We start from the raw sequence: 16,602 nt of genomic DNA, 5'->3' as shown, positions 1-16,602 counted from the left end.
CTTAGAACTGGAAGTGGAACACCAAAATTTAAAGGTCAATGGTCTGATTAAGTATGTCACATCTGGCATCCCATGAGCCCCCCTAATACAAGTGAAGTGTGAGCTCCATGTTATTTTTTTATTTTTTAAGCCTTCAGTTATGACTCATACATAATTTTTTTTTTTAATTTGGGTTACTGTAACAAAAACCCATTATTAGGTTCCCTGGACATTTAAAATCATGTTTTACCCTTACCTCATAAGTTTTTTGGTGAAATACTAAGAAAACAGTCATTTTAGCACAAAACTAATACTATTTATTTAAACCATGACTCCTTCATTTAGTAACCATTTATGGAATACTTTCTACATATGTGGACAGAGTAATTGTAACTATCAAACGTGTTCAACATTTAAAGATTGTCCTCAACAGTAGTTTTGTTTCCTGGTCAGAAAATAGTCAGTGAAAAATAGAAAAATTTTTTTAAAAAGCTACCATTTTGAGTGCTTACTATGTGCCATATTTGACATATATTATCTCACTTAATCCTTATAACATTTTTCTTGAGATAGAAGTATTTGATGTTTCTGTCTTCCAGATGAAACCGTGCCCAGAGCTATACATAAAAGGACGTTAGATGCAAGTCTGTGAACCTCTGAAGTTCATAATGTTCTGTTCATTAGGACTCGGGCAGAGTGGGAACCCAGTCTTGTGAGAAGATGCTGGTATTTTCTTCCCCAGGAAACATTCTTTAAATTTACTTAGGGTAGAGTTGATGAGAAAGAAGAAAACATTTAAGAGAGCTTCTTCTCTTTCAAAGTTATAGGGGTTCCTGGAGATGTATAAGTTCTCACTTGGCAGCACCAACTTTGTTTGTTTGTTTGTTTAAAAAGGCGAGAATAAATTGAAGCCAGATTTGGAGAGTTTATGTGCTTGACAGTTGGCTTAATAATTTTAATATTCAATTTTTAGCTCCTTCTGAGGGCCACATATATTTTCCATATACAAATACATTCTTCCCCCCACCATCCCAATTTCTTTGAATAACCTAGTTGTATCATTTTAGGTCAGTGCCCATGCCTCTGCCAGTAGTTGAGTTTAAATTGATTTTAAGTAAGATAAAGTGTCTGTAGTCAATAGTACATCTATTCATGACTTGCCTGCAGAAAACTTTGTTTAAATATTTTGTGGCTGAGTTAGACCATTTCTGTCTTCCAAGATGCAGATAACTGTTGTATCTAACACATGCTGGCAACATACAATTTTCAGTTAACTGAAGTTCCTGTTTCTTAAATTGTCTTTATTTAATGTCACAGGCTCTGAGGATGCAGAATCTGCAGAGAACATGCCTCTTTTGTTACTGTTATACTTTGGGCAGATTATGGGTATTTAATGATAATTGAATTAATCAATAGATATTTTGGCCAAAGATACACTTTAAAAATTAATTTCCTTTGTATTGTACTGTAAAACTCAGCCTCATTATAAATTTAACCTCTAGTGGCTGTCTTTCTTCATTTGATATTTAAAACAAAATATAGGAATATATAGGTAAAAGCATAGAATAGATTTACGCTGCTTTCTTTCATCTAGTCTCTTAAATCAGCTTACACTGTACCTTTCAGGCAGAATCCTGATGTCTATAAATATCCTTTTCCCTATTTAGCAAACCCAGATAATCCTGTGATCCCCATCCTCAGTAGTTGGATTAATATGATACTGTATTGTATTTGCATTTGTCTTCCTTAGACAATTCTTGAGATGCCATTTATCATCTTGCTGGAAAATATTAGCTGAACTTTCCATTTCTCAGCAATTTCACTTAAAGATGAAACATGTGAAGTTACTGTTTCCTAATAAGAAGAATTGCTCATTAGAAATATGGAGATACTGTTTTCTATACCATTAGGTTTATAAAGTTTAGCTATATTTAGAATGGTTTCTTTCTCATCTGTGCTTTGGTTCTCTCCTTGTCTTTTAAGATGAATAGAAATTATGTTTTTCTCTTAATTATTCAATTTCAGATATAATGAGTGTGTAAAATGCCTTAGCCTGCAGAATGTACTAGTTTTCATTTAGTGATTTTTTTTTAAAAAAAGAGACACAGAGGAGGGAAAACCCAAAACATTAATTTTGAATTTTGAAAATATCTTATAGAAAACAGATCTTCCTTCACAATTTCTATGCTAGTAGATAATACATGAGAAGAAATTTTACCTGTACTATCAATTAATGTACTAATATGATAAATTCCAGTTGTTTTAGAATTTATTATAAGTGGTAAAGAGACCCTTTCTTTTGACATCTAATCAGGATCTCAAGATGAGTAGTTCAGTCTATTTTCCTTGTTCTCAGCCTTTTCATATCGCCAGTCCCTGAGAATTTCAGAATTCTTGGTTTAACTGTTCTGAAAAGTGGTGTTATAAATAAGTGATTACAATATAGCTAATAGAAGCCAGGAGGACTTCTCACAAAATATAATTCTAAAAAGAAATGGTGTTAAAGTATTCAGAGCAAGATGAGATAAAAACAAAAGCAAAAATTGGCCTGCCTATCTTTTTTGTATTCAGCTTCTCTTCCCCAAATCTTTGGCATAGAATTGTCTATCTTAGACTAACCTTTATTTTATTGCTGGAAAAAAATTGAAGCAGAGGGAGGTTAATGTGGTCTATAGAAAGTCAGTATACAGACAGTACTAGAACTGGTAAACAAAGAGTTTCTGAGGCAGTAAGAAATTCTTAATAATATGCATATTTGTATGTCATTGTCCAAAGACCCAATTGTTGAGAATTATTTCACAGAAGTATTAGTTGATCTTAATGAATAAACTGGTTTGAATTGTTGTCTGGTACAATGCGGATGACAAATATGAATATTTTATATAAGTCTAAGACTCAGCTTGAAGGAATCTCTGCTTGAGCTGGGAAATTAGATTATATACCCTTTAAACTCTAGAATTCTTTGATTCTTGTTGTAACCATGCCTCATTAGAACAAGATTGTCAGCTTTGGAACAGAACAAATAATTGTCATGTGAAAAATGTCTTATTTTCTTAGCTAAAAAACAACCTGGTTTATTTCCATCCCTAAAACAAATAATAATGATAATTAAAACCAGGAAGCAAAAATATTAGGTTATTAGTCAAAAATACCCTGTTAGAAACTTCAGGTATTTATGTGACCCTAAGACTCAGAGTTAGAGCTCTGAAGCTATGAAAGTCCTTAGTACCTGGCACAGGAACTGTTTAAAAAGTAGAAAAAGTGATCAGACATCAAGTAGAGATATGAATGAAGCTGATCTGGATAGGACTAAGGTTATCTCAGAAGATTGGGTAAAGGATGATATCCATATTTTAAAACTTCAACTTCTGTGTGAGACTAAAGGGAAAGATGTTTATTTGGTGCAAAATTTATATTTTGGGTAGTGCATTTCCTAATTTATCTTGTATAGTCAGTTTAGTTAACACCGTAAGTACATAGAATCTTGTATAGGGCTTGAGATCTTGTTGGTTTGTCCAGGTTAGTGTGATGCCCCGATATATCCCAGAGTGATTGGGGCAGTGAATAAAGAAGTATTGCAAAGTTTCCTGGGGGGCTGGGGAGAAAGGAGGAAATATTCAACTTCCCCATTTGGAGAATTTCTGATATTCTCGCAAGCAATGGGGACAACCAAATAAATAGGCGAAGCCCTCAATCCTGGGGTTCACCCCTGTGAAACTTATTCCTGCAAAAGATGGGCTAAGCCTACTTAAAATTAGGCCTAAGTGTCACCCCCAGAGAACCTCTTTTTTTTTTTTTTTTTGTATTCCAGTAAAACTTTATTTACAAAAACTTACAGTTGCCAGATTTGGCTATCTAAATCCTGCTGCCAAAACCACCAAATAGTTCAAATGATTAAGTCTGTACTTCCAGAACCAATTCTAGGATACCTATTTTAAGTTAACATTTATTTTTTTAATTATTTTTTTGTTTTTTTCATCACATAGTTGTATATTCATCATCTTGATCATTTCTTAGAACATTTGCATCAATTCAGAAAAAGCAACCAAAAGAAAACAAAAAATTCATACATACCATACCCCTTACCCCCCTTTCATTGATCACTAGCATTTCAATCTACTAAATTTATTTTAACATTAGTTCCCCCTATTATTTATTTTTATTCCATATGTTTTACTCATGTGTTGATAAGGTAGATAAAAGGAGCATCAGACACAAGGTTTTCACTATCACACAGTCACATTGTGAAAGCTATATCATTATACAATCATCTTCAAGAAACATGGCTACTGGAATACAGCTCCACATTTTCAGGCAGTTTCCTCCAGCCTCTCTGTTATGCCTTAACCAAAAAGGTGGTATCTATTTAATGTGTAAAAATAACCTTCAGGGTAACCTCTTGACTGTGTTTGGAATCTCTCAGCCATTTACACTTTATTTTGTTTCATTTCACTCTTCCCCCTTTTGGTCGAAAAGGTTTTCTCAATCCCTTGGTGCTGAGTCCCAGCTCAGTCTAGGATTTCTGTCTCAAGTTACCAGGAAGGTCCACATTCCTAAGAGTCATGTCCCACGTAGAGAGGGGGAGGGCAGTGAGTTTGCTTGTTGTGTTGGCTGAGAGAGAGGGGCCACATCTGAGCAACAAAACAGGTCAGATGTGGCCTCTCTCTCTAAGCCGACATGGCAATTGAACTCACTGCTCTGCCCCTCTACATGGGACATGACTCCCAGGGGTATAAATCTCTCTGGCAACATGGGACAGAAATCCCGGAATGAGATGGGGTGCGACAAAAGGGGGAAGCGAAATGAGACAAAATAAAATCTCAGTGGCTGAGAGATTTCAGAATCGAGAAGTTATCCTGGAGGTTATTCTTATGCATTATATAGGTATCCTCTTTTTAGTTTATGGTGTATTGAAGTGGCTAGAGGTAAGTACCTGAAACTGGAGAGCTGTGTCCTATAGCTTTGTTTTTTGAAGATGATTGTATAATGATATAGCTTTTACACTGTGACTGTGTGATTGTGAAAACCTTGTGTCTGATGTTCCTTTTATCCAGTATATGGACAAATGAGTAAAAAATAAACAAATAATAGGGGAAACAAAGGTTAAAATAAATTGAATAGAATGAAATACTAGTGAGAAATTCAATGAGGGGGGAGTGGTATGGTATGTATGAGTTTTTTCCTTTTCCTTCTTTATTTCTTTGGCTGGAGTGATGCAGTTGTTCAAAAAAGGATCTTGGTGATGAATGTACAACTATGTTATGATATTGTAAGCCACTGATTGTATTCCATGTATGGAATGTTTGTATGTTAAAAACATTTATATGTTTGAACATTGTTTTATCAGTAAAAATATATTTTTTTAAATACCCAGTTAAATTTTGATGGTTTTTGCTTCGTTAGTCACTTTTATAATTCCTTAACTGCTCTGTTTCATCATATCCTTCATCTGAAAAATTAGAGAATTTATACCATGTACCTATCCTGTAAGAGTCTTGTAAAGTTAGGTGATAGGGTGTTTTGAACAAAGTCTTAAACATGAACTAAAATAGTTAAACTCTTAGCGAGCGCTGCTATAATTTTATGCTACCCTGCTGTATCTTTTTGTATAGCACCTTAAGTTCTTGCATTAACTTGAATGGGTAACCTTTACTGAATTCAACAACTAGTATGTAAGGGCCATCTAAATGCCAGGAATTATGAGAGGCAGAGAAACTATTCTCCTTACCAAAAGCAAAAATCACTCTAGTAAAGGGGAAGAATACACAAATCAATCACCTATTACCTGATATGATGAGTGTACAACTCCTAAGTGTATCTAAAGGCTACAGGGACACAGATGGGGTAGCTGTTCATGCTTCCAGGAGACCTGGGGTAACTGCTAAACTGGATTAACAAGAGAAACAAGAATAAGCCATGCCATTTATTAAGCTGCTGAATTTACTAAAGTACTCCACCAAAAATTGGAAGGAGGAAGTGAATGGAATGAATGACAATAGAATACCCAGTAATAATACAAACTATCCATAACTAAGAATTTTTTTCATTGGGGAGGAGAGTTCTGATGTCAGTTACGTCAAAGTCAGTGCCACGAAAGAAATCTCTTTTTTTTTATGGTTTTTCAAGGGCTTACTCTCGATTTTGCGCAAATTGAAAAGTGCACCAGACCAGGAGGTGAGAATCCTTCTCCTGGGCTTGGATAATGCTGGGAAGACTACTCTTCTGAAGCAGCTGGCATCTGAAGACATCAGCCACATCACACCTACACAGGTGAGCACTGTCTTAGTCCCAGATGCTTGTTTGACAAAAGGAAGATGATCATAGCGATATGAAAGACAAAATGGGAATGAGTTTTTGTCCACTTCCTGGTTTTGTTTCTAAGAAAAGTCTATACAATGTAGAGATAATCTAAAATTTCAGAAATATATCAAGACAATCGATTCCCTCAGATCTAAGTGATTACCTGTATTATTTTTTTTAAAAGCTTTATCTTCCCTAAGTACGATATTAATATATATAGAAAATTAAGAGAGCATAAGAAAAATACTTAAAAGTACTCTGAGAAAAGCCACTGTTGTATTTTAGTGTGTATTTTTCAGACTTAACAAATACAAATATGTATTAATTTTTTTATATATAAAACAATTACCTGGGCGGGCAACAGTGGCTCAGTGGCAGAATTTTTGCCTGCCATGCCAGAGACCTGAATTCGATTCCCGGAGGGTGCCTATGTTAAAAAAAAAAAGGAAAAAAAATTGCCTGGGTGCACAGGTAGTTCAGTGGTCGAATGCTCACCTTCCATGCAGGAGATCCGGGTTTGATTCCTGGACCAGGCACCAAAAAAAAAAAAAAAACCCAAAAAGCAATTAATTACCAATGGAATGATTTCTAAATGTTGTGTTAGTTAATTTTTTTTTAATTAATAAAAAATAAATAAATAAAAAATTTAAAAAAAGTTTAAAAAAAAAAGCAATTACCTGTATTTTTTAACTCAGAGTCATCAAAGTCTTCTTTCCAAAGGCTGAACAAACAAAACATAGAGGGTAGAGCAATGGTGGTACTCATGGTATGCAAAGGTAAAGACAGGTCCTAACTGGAAGAATTCTAGGGGTTTCTTTAAACCTCTTTCCCTGTAGGAGATCCTGAGAAAGTTTAGCCAAGTGAGGGATAGCCTTGTTGGTCTGAATAGGTTTAGAGTGTTTGAGCATTTGAAGTTTTAGCAAAACCAGGGTTATTTAGCATTTTTTGTCACCATAACGTGCCAAGACCTTGGTGTCAGATGTGAATGGCCGCTGCTTGTACATGTCTTTATGGCCTGTGAGTCTTACTGATACACAACTCTTTGAAGAAGAGTCATTTCAATTCCTGTCATATAAGCAATTTTACAGCTTCTGAACAAATTTAATGTATAGCCCAAGGAGGAACAAATTACAGTAGCCTAGCCTACAGGGGCTGAAAACACATATTAGTGTGTCAGGATTTCTGCCAGAAAAAGAAGAGCTAGTTTTTTGGAGTATTAGCAGTAGGCCATATCTCTGTAGAGTGCCACTAAAATGAGGACTTCCATACCGTGAACAAGGAAATGAACCCAAGGTTCCAATTCTAATCATCAGGCTTTGTTAGATGTGTTGTAGGTAACCCTGCTATTATATTATATAAATATTCTGTATTTACTCCTTAAAAACAAACCTTTATTATATTTTTTATTTTTATTAGAAAAAGCAATAGATGTTCTTCATAGTAAATTTAGACAGTATAGATAAGTAAAATTATTAAACTAAAAATCATCAAATATGCCCAATCTTATATAATCACTGTTAACATTTAGCAATATATCTATTCAGTCTTTTTTTCCTCTGCATATATATATATATGAAGGGTTTTTTTAATTAAAAAGATGGATTTTTTTAATGAAAATAAAATGATTCATAAAGAATATACTGTTTTGCATGTTGTTATACTGTTTTCAATTAATGTATCATAGAATACTGTTCTATGTTGTTAAATATGTAAACATTGATGCAATACACATCTCTAAATGTTTGCACCTATTTATTATTATTTCCTTTGAATAATTTCCTAGTAGGTTTATTGCATCTAATGACTTACAGAACTTTAAGGCAGTTGATACATACGACCAGATTCCAAGATTTACTCTTATTTATTCCCTGCCTCATTCCAGAAAGGATTGGATGTTACTGGGTTTGACATTTAGTCTTGTAGTTGAGGGTAGAATTTTTAGATATACAAAAGTGGCTTTGTCAGTGAGTCAGAATGAAGCTGCCTTTCATTTAAGCTTAAGCCCTTGTCCTTTAGAGTTTCTAAAGGACACTGCTTTTAGAGGAGCAGTGGTCAGCATCGTCCCCAGTTACCCTCTAAGGACTCTTTATCCTTGGTGGAAATTGAGTAGCAGGGTTCCCATACCCATTGCATGGTGCCTTGTCCTTCCGGGCTAGGCAGTAGTATTGGCAAGCTGACAGGTGAGACAAATGTTTGTGGAGACATCCACAGTTCTACTTAACTGCAGTTATTCTAGATGAAATACCACTTCTACGATAGCAAGTTACTACTAGATTTTTCAAGTCCTGATTTCGTGATATCATTTGTGCAAATTGTTTTTTTTTTTTATTCTTAATCATGAAATGTATTCCACAAATCCCAAAGGTTTTGTTAATTTTTTTCTTTCCATGTTAACTCCAAACTCATAATTCTGCCTGTTCTGATCTGCTTATCTTTCTCAAAGTTTTACCTTAAATAACTGTCCTGACAAAATAAAGTGTCAGTGGCTGAGAGATTCCAAACAGAGTCGAGAGGTTATCCTGGAGGTTATTCTTACGCCTTAAATAGATATACCTTGTTAGTCAAGATGTAATGGAGAGGCTGGAGGAAACTGCCTGAAAATGTAGAGCTGTGTTCCAGTAGCCATGTTTCTTGAAGAAGATTGTATAATGATATAGCTTTCACGATGTGACTGTGTGATTGTGAAAACGTTGTGTCTGATGCTCCTTTTATCTACCTTGTCAACAGACAAGTAGAACATATGGAATAAAAATAAATAATGGGGGAACAAATGCTAAAATAAATTAAGTTTAAAATGCTAGTGATCAATGAAAGGGAGGGGTTAAGGGTATGGTATGTATGAATATTTTCCTGTTTTCTTTTTTTCTTTTTCTAAATAGATGCAAATGTTCCAAGAAATGATCATGATGATGAATATGCAACTGTGTGATGATATTGTGAATTACTGATTATATATGTAGAACAGAATGATCAAAAGTTAAGAATGTTTGTGTTTGTTTGATGTTTTTTGGTATTTAAAAAAATAAAAATAAAATAATAAAAAATAAAAAATTAATTCAAAAAATAATAACTGTCCTGAAAATTAATGTGTTCTTTTCAGGTGCATCAGAAATGCCTATTAATGAACAATTCCAAAGGCCCCTGGCTGGTTGCTCTGTTTCCTTCACTACCTGTAACTGAGGACTCCACTTTGGGGCTTGAACATGCTGTTCCTGCAGGTTCATCTTCCTTGTGGGGCTGATACTCCAGTTACAACCCCAACCTCCCCATCATGTCCTGAACTCAGCTCCCACCTTTTCTTGATTAATTCATTGAAGGAAATTTATTTTGTGTTGCTCTTGAAAAAATCATTTCTCTAGATCTGCAGGTTTTGCCTTTTTTTAAACTCAAGATCTGTTCTGTGCTGTGGAGTCAGATTGAACTTGTGTTTAGATTCAGTTTGTGGTTCTTTGTTTACCATCCTGAGAACTCGTCATCATGAATAGGGTCAGTGTGGATTATGAGAGCTGCTCTCCTACTAAGTCCTTCTCAGCATTTATGTATTCTCACCCTCTTCACACCAGCCAACAGCCATGATATTCCTAGCACTGACTCCACAACTGAATGGACTGAAGTAGACACAAACACATTTTCTCTTCTCTATCACAGCAAACATTTTCAGTCTTACCAGTGTCATATCTGGCAGAATACCTCAGAATTAATAAACAACGTAGCTGTTAAATATAATTTTGTCCAAATTGTGATCTCAAAGCATAATAAAATTTAGTTTTTGCTTCTTTTTCAGGGCTTTAACATCAAAAGTGTGCAATCACAGGGTTTTAAACTGAATGTATGGGATATTGGTGGACAGAGGAAAATTAGACCATACTGGAGGAATTATTTTGAAAATACTGATATCCTTGTAAGTATTTCTTTTGGTGCACTAATATAGAATCTTTTCTGCCTTGTGTGAGGAATGTTAACTGTAACATTCTTGTCAGTAATTCTATTGCCATGACATTAATCACTGTGAATTTAGTGGGGCTAGAGTAGGCTGCAGATTGTGAAAAAGGAAAAAAAAAATTTGCCTAACGTGTAGAAGATGTTTTGCTGTCGCTCAGTAACAGTGAGTGTTGTGTCCACCCTCACTTTGGCCAAATAAAGTATTTATTAATTACCATAGCAATTTGAACAGCAGAAAGGAAGTCAAAAGATTGGGCCACTGACTCTGCTACTCCAGGGAAGTCAACAATTCAGTGTATCCCAGAGACAAACTGAAATAATAGAAATCCTGGAAAACATGACTTATAAGGAATGATTGAAAGACCTGACAATATTCTGCCTGGAAGAGAAAATGCTTGGAACTGTCTTCAGTTGCCCAAGAACTATTCTAAGTCAGAGGGACTGGCTTCATGAATAGTTCGAGAGGACTGAGCTAGGAGCAATATGGGGGGAGGGGTGTGTGAGGGAGGTAGAGTTTAACTCAAGTGGGGAAGAATTTCCCCATAATCATAACTACCTGGATTCCCAGGATCAGGCAGCACTCATTCAAGCAGAAGCCAAGAAAGTCCCAGCTCGCTGTCACTTTCACGAGAACTAACTTTCAGAATTCTTGGAGATTTCAGTATCCACATATTGTGATTTCTCAGATACCCAGCTTCTCAATTCCTTCACCTCCCCTCCTCCAATGCTCTTATCCTCTACTCTACCTCAGCCACTCACTCTTGTGATCATACCCTAGAATCGAGAGGGAAATTGCATATTCTTTTCACTAACTTCTAACTGAAAGTTTCCATTTAATTCAATCATGACTATAGGCAATAAAATGCAATAATGTCAGCCACATCTATGACTTTGTTACCTGTGGAAACCATAGGTATTTGTATATCACATTTATAGTTATTGCAGATATCTAAAGTAATTTTTAGGTCCTCACTACTTCAAAATCATGGTAGTTACCAAGACCACCACTAGATAATGTTTTTAACATGTTAGAAAGAAACATTTATACTCCTATTTCATTATTTTGGTCTTTAAAATATTTAAATAACTTTATTTCTGTATAATTTGTCTGTAAAACTATATATTTTATTTTATGCATTTTAGAACATTCCTAGGGTGGGCCACAGTGACTTAGCAGGCAGAGTTATCACCTGCCGTGCTGGAGACCCGGGTTCAATTCCCAGTGCCTGCCCGTGCAAAAAAAAAATTAATAGAACTTTCCTAAAAGGGGTCCATAGGTCACTAGACTGCCAAAGGAGTCATGGCTCAAAAGTGGCTAAGAACAGCAACCACCAAAAAAAAAAAAAAAAGTTTAAGAACCCCTGCCTTACACCTTGTTTCTCTTCAGTAGTTCTGTCCTCTCTAGGATCACAGTTTCAAGCATCTTACTCTCCAACTTATCTTTCCCGTCTCCTTCCCTTTAATTTCCTGCCTCCAACAATCTGCCCCCCATCACCTACAATCTACTGATACTAACTCCTTTCCATTGCCCATTATCTTTCTTATATCGTCACTTCTTAAATCTAACCAGCCTAGATGTTGTGATCCATCATTATAATCACTCCTTTGTAGATATAATCTACTGCCTTACCTTTCTCTCCCCCATCATACTTGCCTAAAAAACCTTATCTAATCCAAATCTCTGTCTACTCCATTGTTTTGTTTCCTAGAATGCTGAAAGCAGATATCATTAAATGGGTTGGCTTAAAACAATGGGAATTTATTAACTTACAGTTTGAGACCAAAACAAATGTCCAAATCAAGTCATCATCAAGGCGGTGCTTTCTTCCTGAAGACCAGCTGCTGGCAATCCTTGGCTCCTCTGCTACAAGGCAAGGCACCTGATGGTGTCTGCCGGTCTCTCCCTTCTCTTCTGGGTTTCATTGCTTTCAGTTTCTTGCTTCCCTAGCTTTCTCTATATATATTCATTCTATTTAAAAGGAAGCCAGTAATAGGATTAAGTCTCATCCTGAATAAGGTGGGTCACACCTTAACTGAAGTAGGCTCCTTAAAAGGTCCTATTTACTATAGATTCACACCCACTGGAATGGGTTAGATAAAAGAACATGATTTTCTATGGTACATACAGCTCCAAACTACTACAACCATGGTTGAACCTGTGGAACTGAATGTGGCTTGAGGAAAATAGAAACTAAACCAAAATGACAAGTCTTACTTTAAGTAATCCCACCTCTGCAGCCTGGCAATCCTCCTGTACTCCCTGGCCCATTTGCTTTCCTGTTCCCTTCAACAGTAACTTTGCTCCTTTTGCTCTCCTTAAACTTCTTGCATCTCAGATAACTTCACTCCCTGTTGATGACTTTGCTTCCTAAACATCTCTGCTGAATCATTCCTATGAGTATATACACATCCCTGTAATTTCTCTTTTTTCACTTTGTTTTGTTTTTTAAAAACGCACTACCTCACCTGCTAGGTACTATCTCATTCCTCAGCTTCCCTTTACAGCAAAAGCAAAACTCCTTGGGAGAGTTTTCTATTTTCTCAGTCTTTACTTCTCTTCCCAATCACTCTTGAACCTTCTACTCAGGCTCACAGTAATTTTTCTTATATTTCCAACCTCTAAATGTTGGAGTACCCCAGAGTTCAACCTTTCTCCAAGTCACTGCTTGGAAGATCTCATCCAATCTCAAGGTTTTAATTCCCTCCTACAAATCAGTGAGTCTCAAACTCGTTCCTCCAGCATGGCACTCTCCTCTAACCTCCAGTTTTATGTTAGCTAACTGCCTATTATATAATATATATATTTTTGTTGTTGTTGACAAATCCTCACACACATACAGTCCATCCATAGTGTACAATCAGTGGCTCACAGTATCATCACGTAGTTGTGTATTCATCACCATGATCATTTTTTAGAACATTTAGCTAGCTGCCTATATGACATCTCCACTTCTGTGCCCAATAAGTACCTCAACCTGGTCAAAACCAAATTCTTATCTATATCTACCCCTACCCAACCCACTTTTCTGACAGTCTTCTCAGTAAATGATAATTCCATTTACCCAAAAACTCTGACATCATCCTTGGCTTCTTTTCTTCCCAATCCCTACATCTGACCCATCAGCAAATTCTGTCAACTCCACCTGCAAAATATTTCTAGAATCTGACCACTTCTCTCCACCTCTACAGCTACCATGCATTGATTTTTGCAAAATCATCCTAACTAGTCTCCTTACTTCTGCCCTTGCCTCCCTGAAGTCTATTATCCGTACTATAATAATCTGATAATGTATAAGTATAGTGTATAACAGAGGTTTATGTGAAGTAGTGAATTAATTCATTCACCATGATTCTTGAATGAAGAATAATCCCAAAATATAAAATTATACTATCATTAAGTCAACAAACACATTTGAGGTGCTTGGATGTGCATTGCATGGGCCCACCATGTACATATTCTGGCCCTAATGCCAGGTTAAAGGTTTTGGTGGATGAGGAGAAAAAGATGAGACAAATGCATCTGTTTTAGTTTCCTGGGCTACTCAAGCAAATGCCATGCAATGGGTTGGCTTAAACAATGGAAATTTATTAGCTCATAGTTTTGAGGTTAAGTGAAAGTCCATATCAAGACATCATCAAGGCAACACTTTCTTCCTGAAGATTGGTGTTCTGGGGTTGGCAGCCAGCGATGCTGTACTCTACCTTCTGTCTCTGTGAGTTTGCATATTCTCTGATACTTTCTTTTGGTTACCATGGGCTTAAATTTAGCATCCTCTATCTATAACGATGTTGTTTGCTTTGAAACCAACCTAACTTCAATAGTATATATAAACCATTTTCCTATATCCCTCTATCCCCCCATGTTCATGTAGTTCTTGTTGCAAATTACATATTTACACAGTGTCCAAAACCATTGATTTATCATTATATTTTATGCATTTGCCTTTAGATCCTGTTGGAAATAAAAAGTGGAGTTACAAATCAAAAATATAATAGTACTGGTATTTATCTTTACCTTTGTCATTATCTTTCTGCCACCTGTTTTTTTGTTTGTTTGTTCGTTTGACATGGGCAGGCTCCGGGAATCGAACCCGGGTCTACGGCATGGCAGGCGAGAACTCTGCCCCTTAGCCACCATTGCCCACCCTGCCTGTTTTTGTACAGCCTACAAGCTAAGAATGGTTCTTACATCTTTAAATGGTTGAGAAGAAAGAAATGTAATGTTGCATGATACATAGAAAAAAAATGTAAGTGTCCATAAATTAAGTTCTTTAGGCACACAGCCATGTCCATTTTTTTTATGTGTTTTCTATGGGTGCTTCTTTTGCACTACAACAGCAGAGCTGAATAATTGCAAAAGAGATTGTGTAGGCCACAAAGCCTAAAATATTTATTACTTGACCCTTTACAGAAAAAGTCTTCCAACTCCTGCTTTAGAACATTAAATGATCACTAGTGGTTTGAAAGACTTAAGATAACTTCTGAAAATGCCAAAGTTATTCTCAGGGAAGATGACACGGATCATCTGACTACAGCTTTATTAATGTGGGGAAAGTGACTGAGAAATAAAACTTGAGGTGCATAGAAGGGAGGAAATAAGGCTTCTTTTGTTTCTCTTTAGGCCGGAAGTGATAGCAGCCTGTTTGATAGATAAAAATACAGAGTAATGTTTTTACTTAAGGTATATTTATGTTAAGACTTAATTCCACTTACTTTATTATTGTAAGTTTTGCTTTTAGACTTAATATAATTTTAAACAAAATAACTTTGTCATCATTTCTGTATTGAAAGTATAGGACATCAAGAAAGCCAGATCTCAAATACCCTAAGATAAATGTCTCATGTTTATTCCCATCATATTGCTTGCTCACACTTGAGCATCATTACTAATAGAGGATTGAAAGAGCACAAACAATTGAAAATCACAAGTTATATAGGAACATTTGTCGTTAATTTCATACCCCTCCCAAATTGTCACTCAAGCTATCAATAAAAAGTCACACTTTTTTTAGTGGCATCTCTTCTTGTCTCTGTCTACCCGCTGGTGGAAAAATGCTTAGGAGCAATAAAATGGCCAAAAGGTGGCAGCAGGAGGGGGAGGAGGAGCAGAAGGAACCAGAGGAGAAACAAAGAGCCCTCCATTCATAGACTGGATAATCTAGAGTTGGCTGAACTTCCATCAAGAAAAAAATATCTTTTTCTCTACTTCTCCCTCCCACAACCAGATAAGTTTCAAAGCAATTTCCCAAGAAAGTGTGACTTGGCTTTGCTTAAACATCATTCTGAGTGCCATGGATTATAACCTTATTTTGGAACAGACTTTATGACTTGATTTATTAAGACCATTCTTATGGTTTTAAAATAAGTCAGAAGCACAATAAACATTTAACTTTATCTGGAACTTTCTGACTAAACATCAGAAAATTTTTTGATTCTTTATTAGTTTGTTTTGGGACTTACTTTAATTTTTAAATTGTTTAACATGACTAGATAATCAACAGCTCTGTTTAAATTTTAAAAAGATAAAAGGTCATCCTTTCCTGAAAATAGCTCTTGTCCAAAAGAAAACAAAAACAGACACTTGCACAAAGAAACTGGGGAGGGCTGAGGAAGGAGAGGAAGGGCTGAGGAAGGAGTAGAAAAGTGTACTGCTGCAGAAAAATGTGGGGGATCATTAGAGACTAGTTTGTGCTTACAACTTTTTCACTTGGCCTTTTTCTTAAGTAATAAACAGGGCAATTGTTTTTAAGACTTCCTCTTGGAGTCATTGTGTACTAATTTTAAAATTTATAAAAGTTACTTGAGAAAAATGTCACAGAAGAAAATTTTGTATAGTTAGGAAAATCCTCCTTTTGAATCTTTTAGCAGAATTGTTTCCTTGCAATTTCATATCAAAGCAATAAATGGCAATTAATTATTATTAAAAATTAAAGCTTTTTTCTCATTGACCTTCAGCCTCTGGATTCCCTGGTATTTGGTTGGTCATCTTTCTTGTTTACTATCAAGCTATATTTTCATTCCTCATCATCCTCCCCCAACTGTCTGTTTTGTTTTGTTTTAAATTCCTTGATATAACATAAAACTTGTCATGTCAACCATTTTTAAGTATGTAACTCAGATGCATTAATTATTTTCTCAATGTTTTGGCAACCCATCACCACCATCCATTACCAAAACATTTTCATCACCCTAAACATCAACTCTGTATCCATTAAGAACTACGCATTTCTTCCTTCCCCCAGCACCTGGTAACCTGTAATCTATTTTCTGTCTCTATGAATTTACTTATCCTAGATATTTCTGTCTAGTGGAATCATACAATATTTGCCTTTTTGTGCGTGGCCTATTTCACTTAGCATAATGTTTTAAAGGTTCATCCAT

The 16,602-nt window shown here is 35.7% G+C and overlaps 1 protein-coding gene across 2 annotated transcripts in view; it reads left to right on the top strand.

Moving 5' to 3' along the window:
- ARL3 (ARF like GTPase 3) overlaps positions 1 to 16,602 on the top strand; it is a 39,039-nt gene that overhangs the window by 2,765 nt on the left and 19,672 nt on the right. Inside the window, exons 2-4 of one of the 2 annotated variants that reach the window (XM_077125884.1) lie at positions 579 to 705; positions 6,106 to 6,249; positions 10,064 to 10,180. In XM_077125884.1, the coding sequence (XP_076981999.1) occupies positions 700 to 705; positions 6,106 to 6,249; positions 10,064 to 10,180 (267 nt within the window). In that variant the 5' untranslated portion in view covers positions 579 to 699. The remainder of the gene's footprint in view (positions 1 to 578; positions 706 to 6,105; positions 6,250 to 10,063; positions 10,181 to 16,602) is intronic. The other variant, XM_077125885.1, reaches the window with a different exon arrangement.

This window comes from Tamandua tetradactyla, chromosome 13 (genome assembly GCF_023851605.1).
Source record: "Tamandua tetradactyla isolate mTamTet1 chromosome 13, mTamTet1.pri, whole genome shotgun sequence".
NCBI lineage: Eukaryota > Metazoa > Chordata > Mammalia > Pilosa > Myrmecophagidae > Tamandua > Tamandua tetradactyla.
The sequence above is the reverse complement of the archived record's forward strand: the minus strand, read 5'-3'. Positions and strand labels throughout refer to the sequence as shown.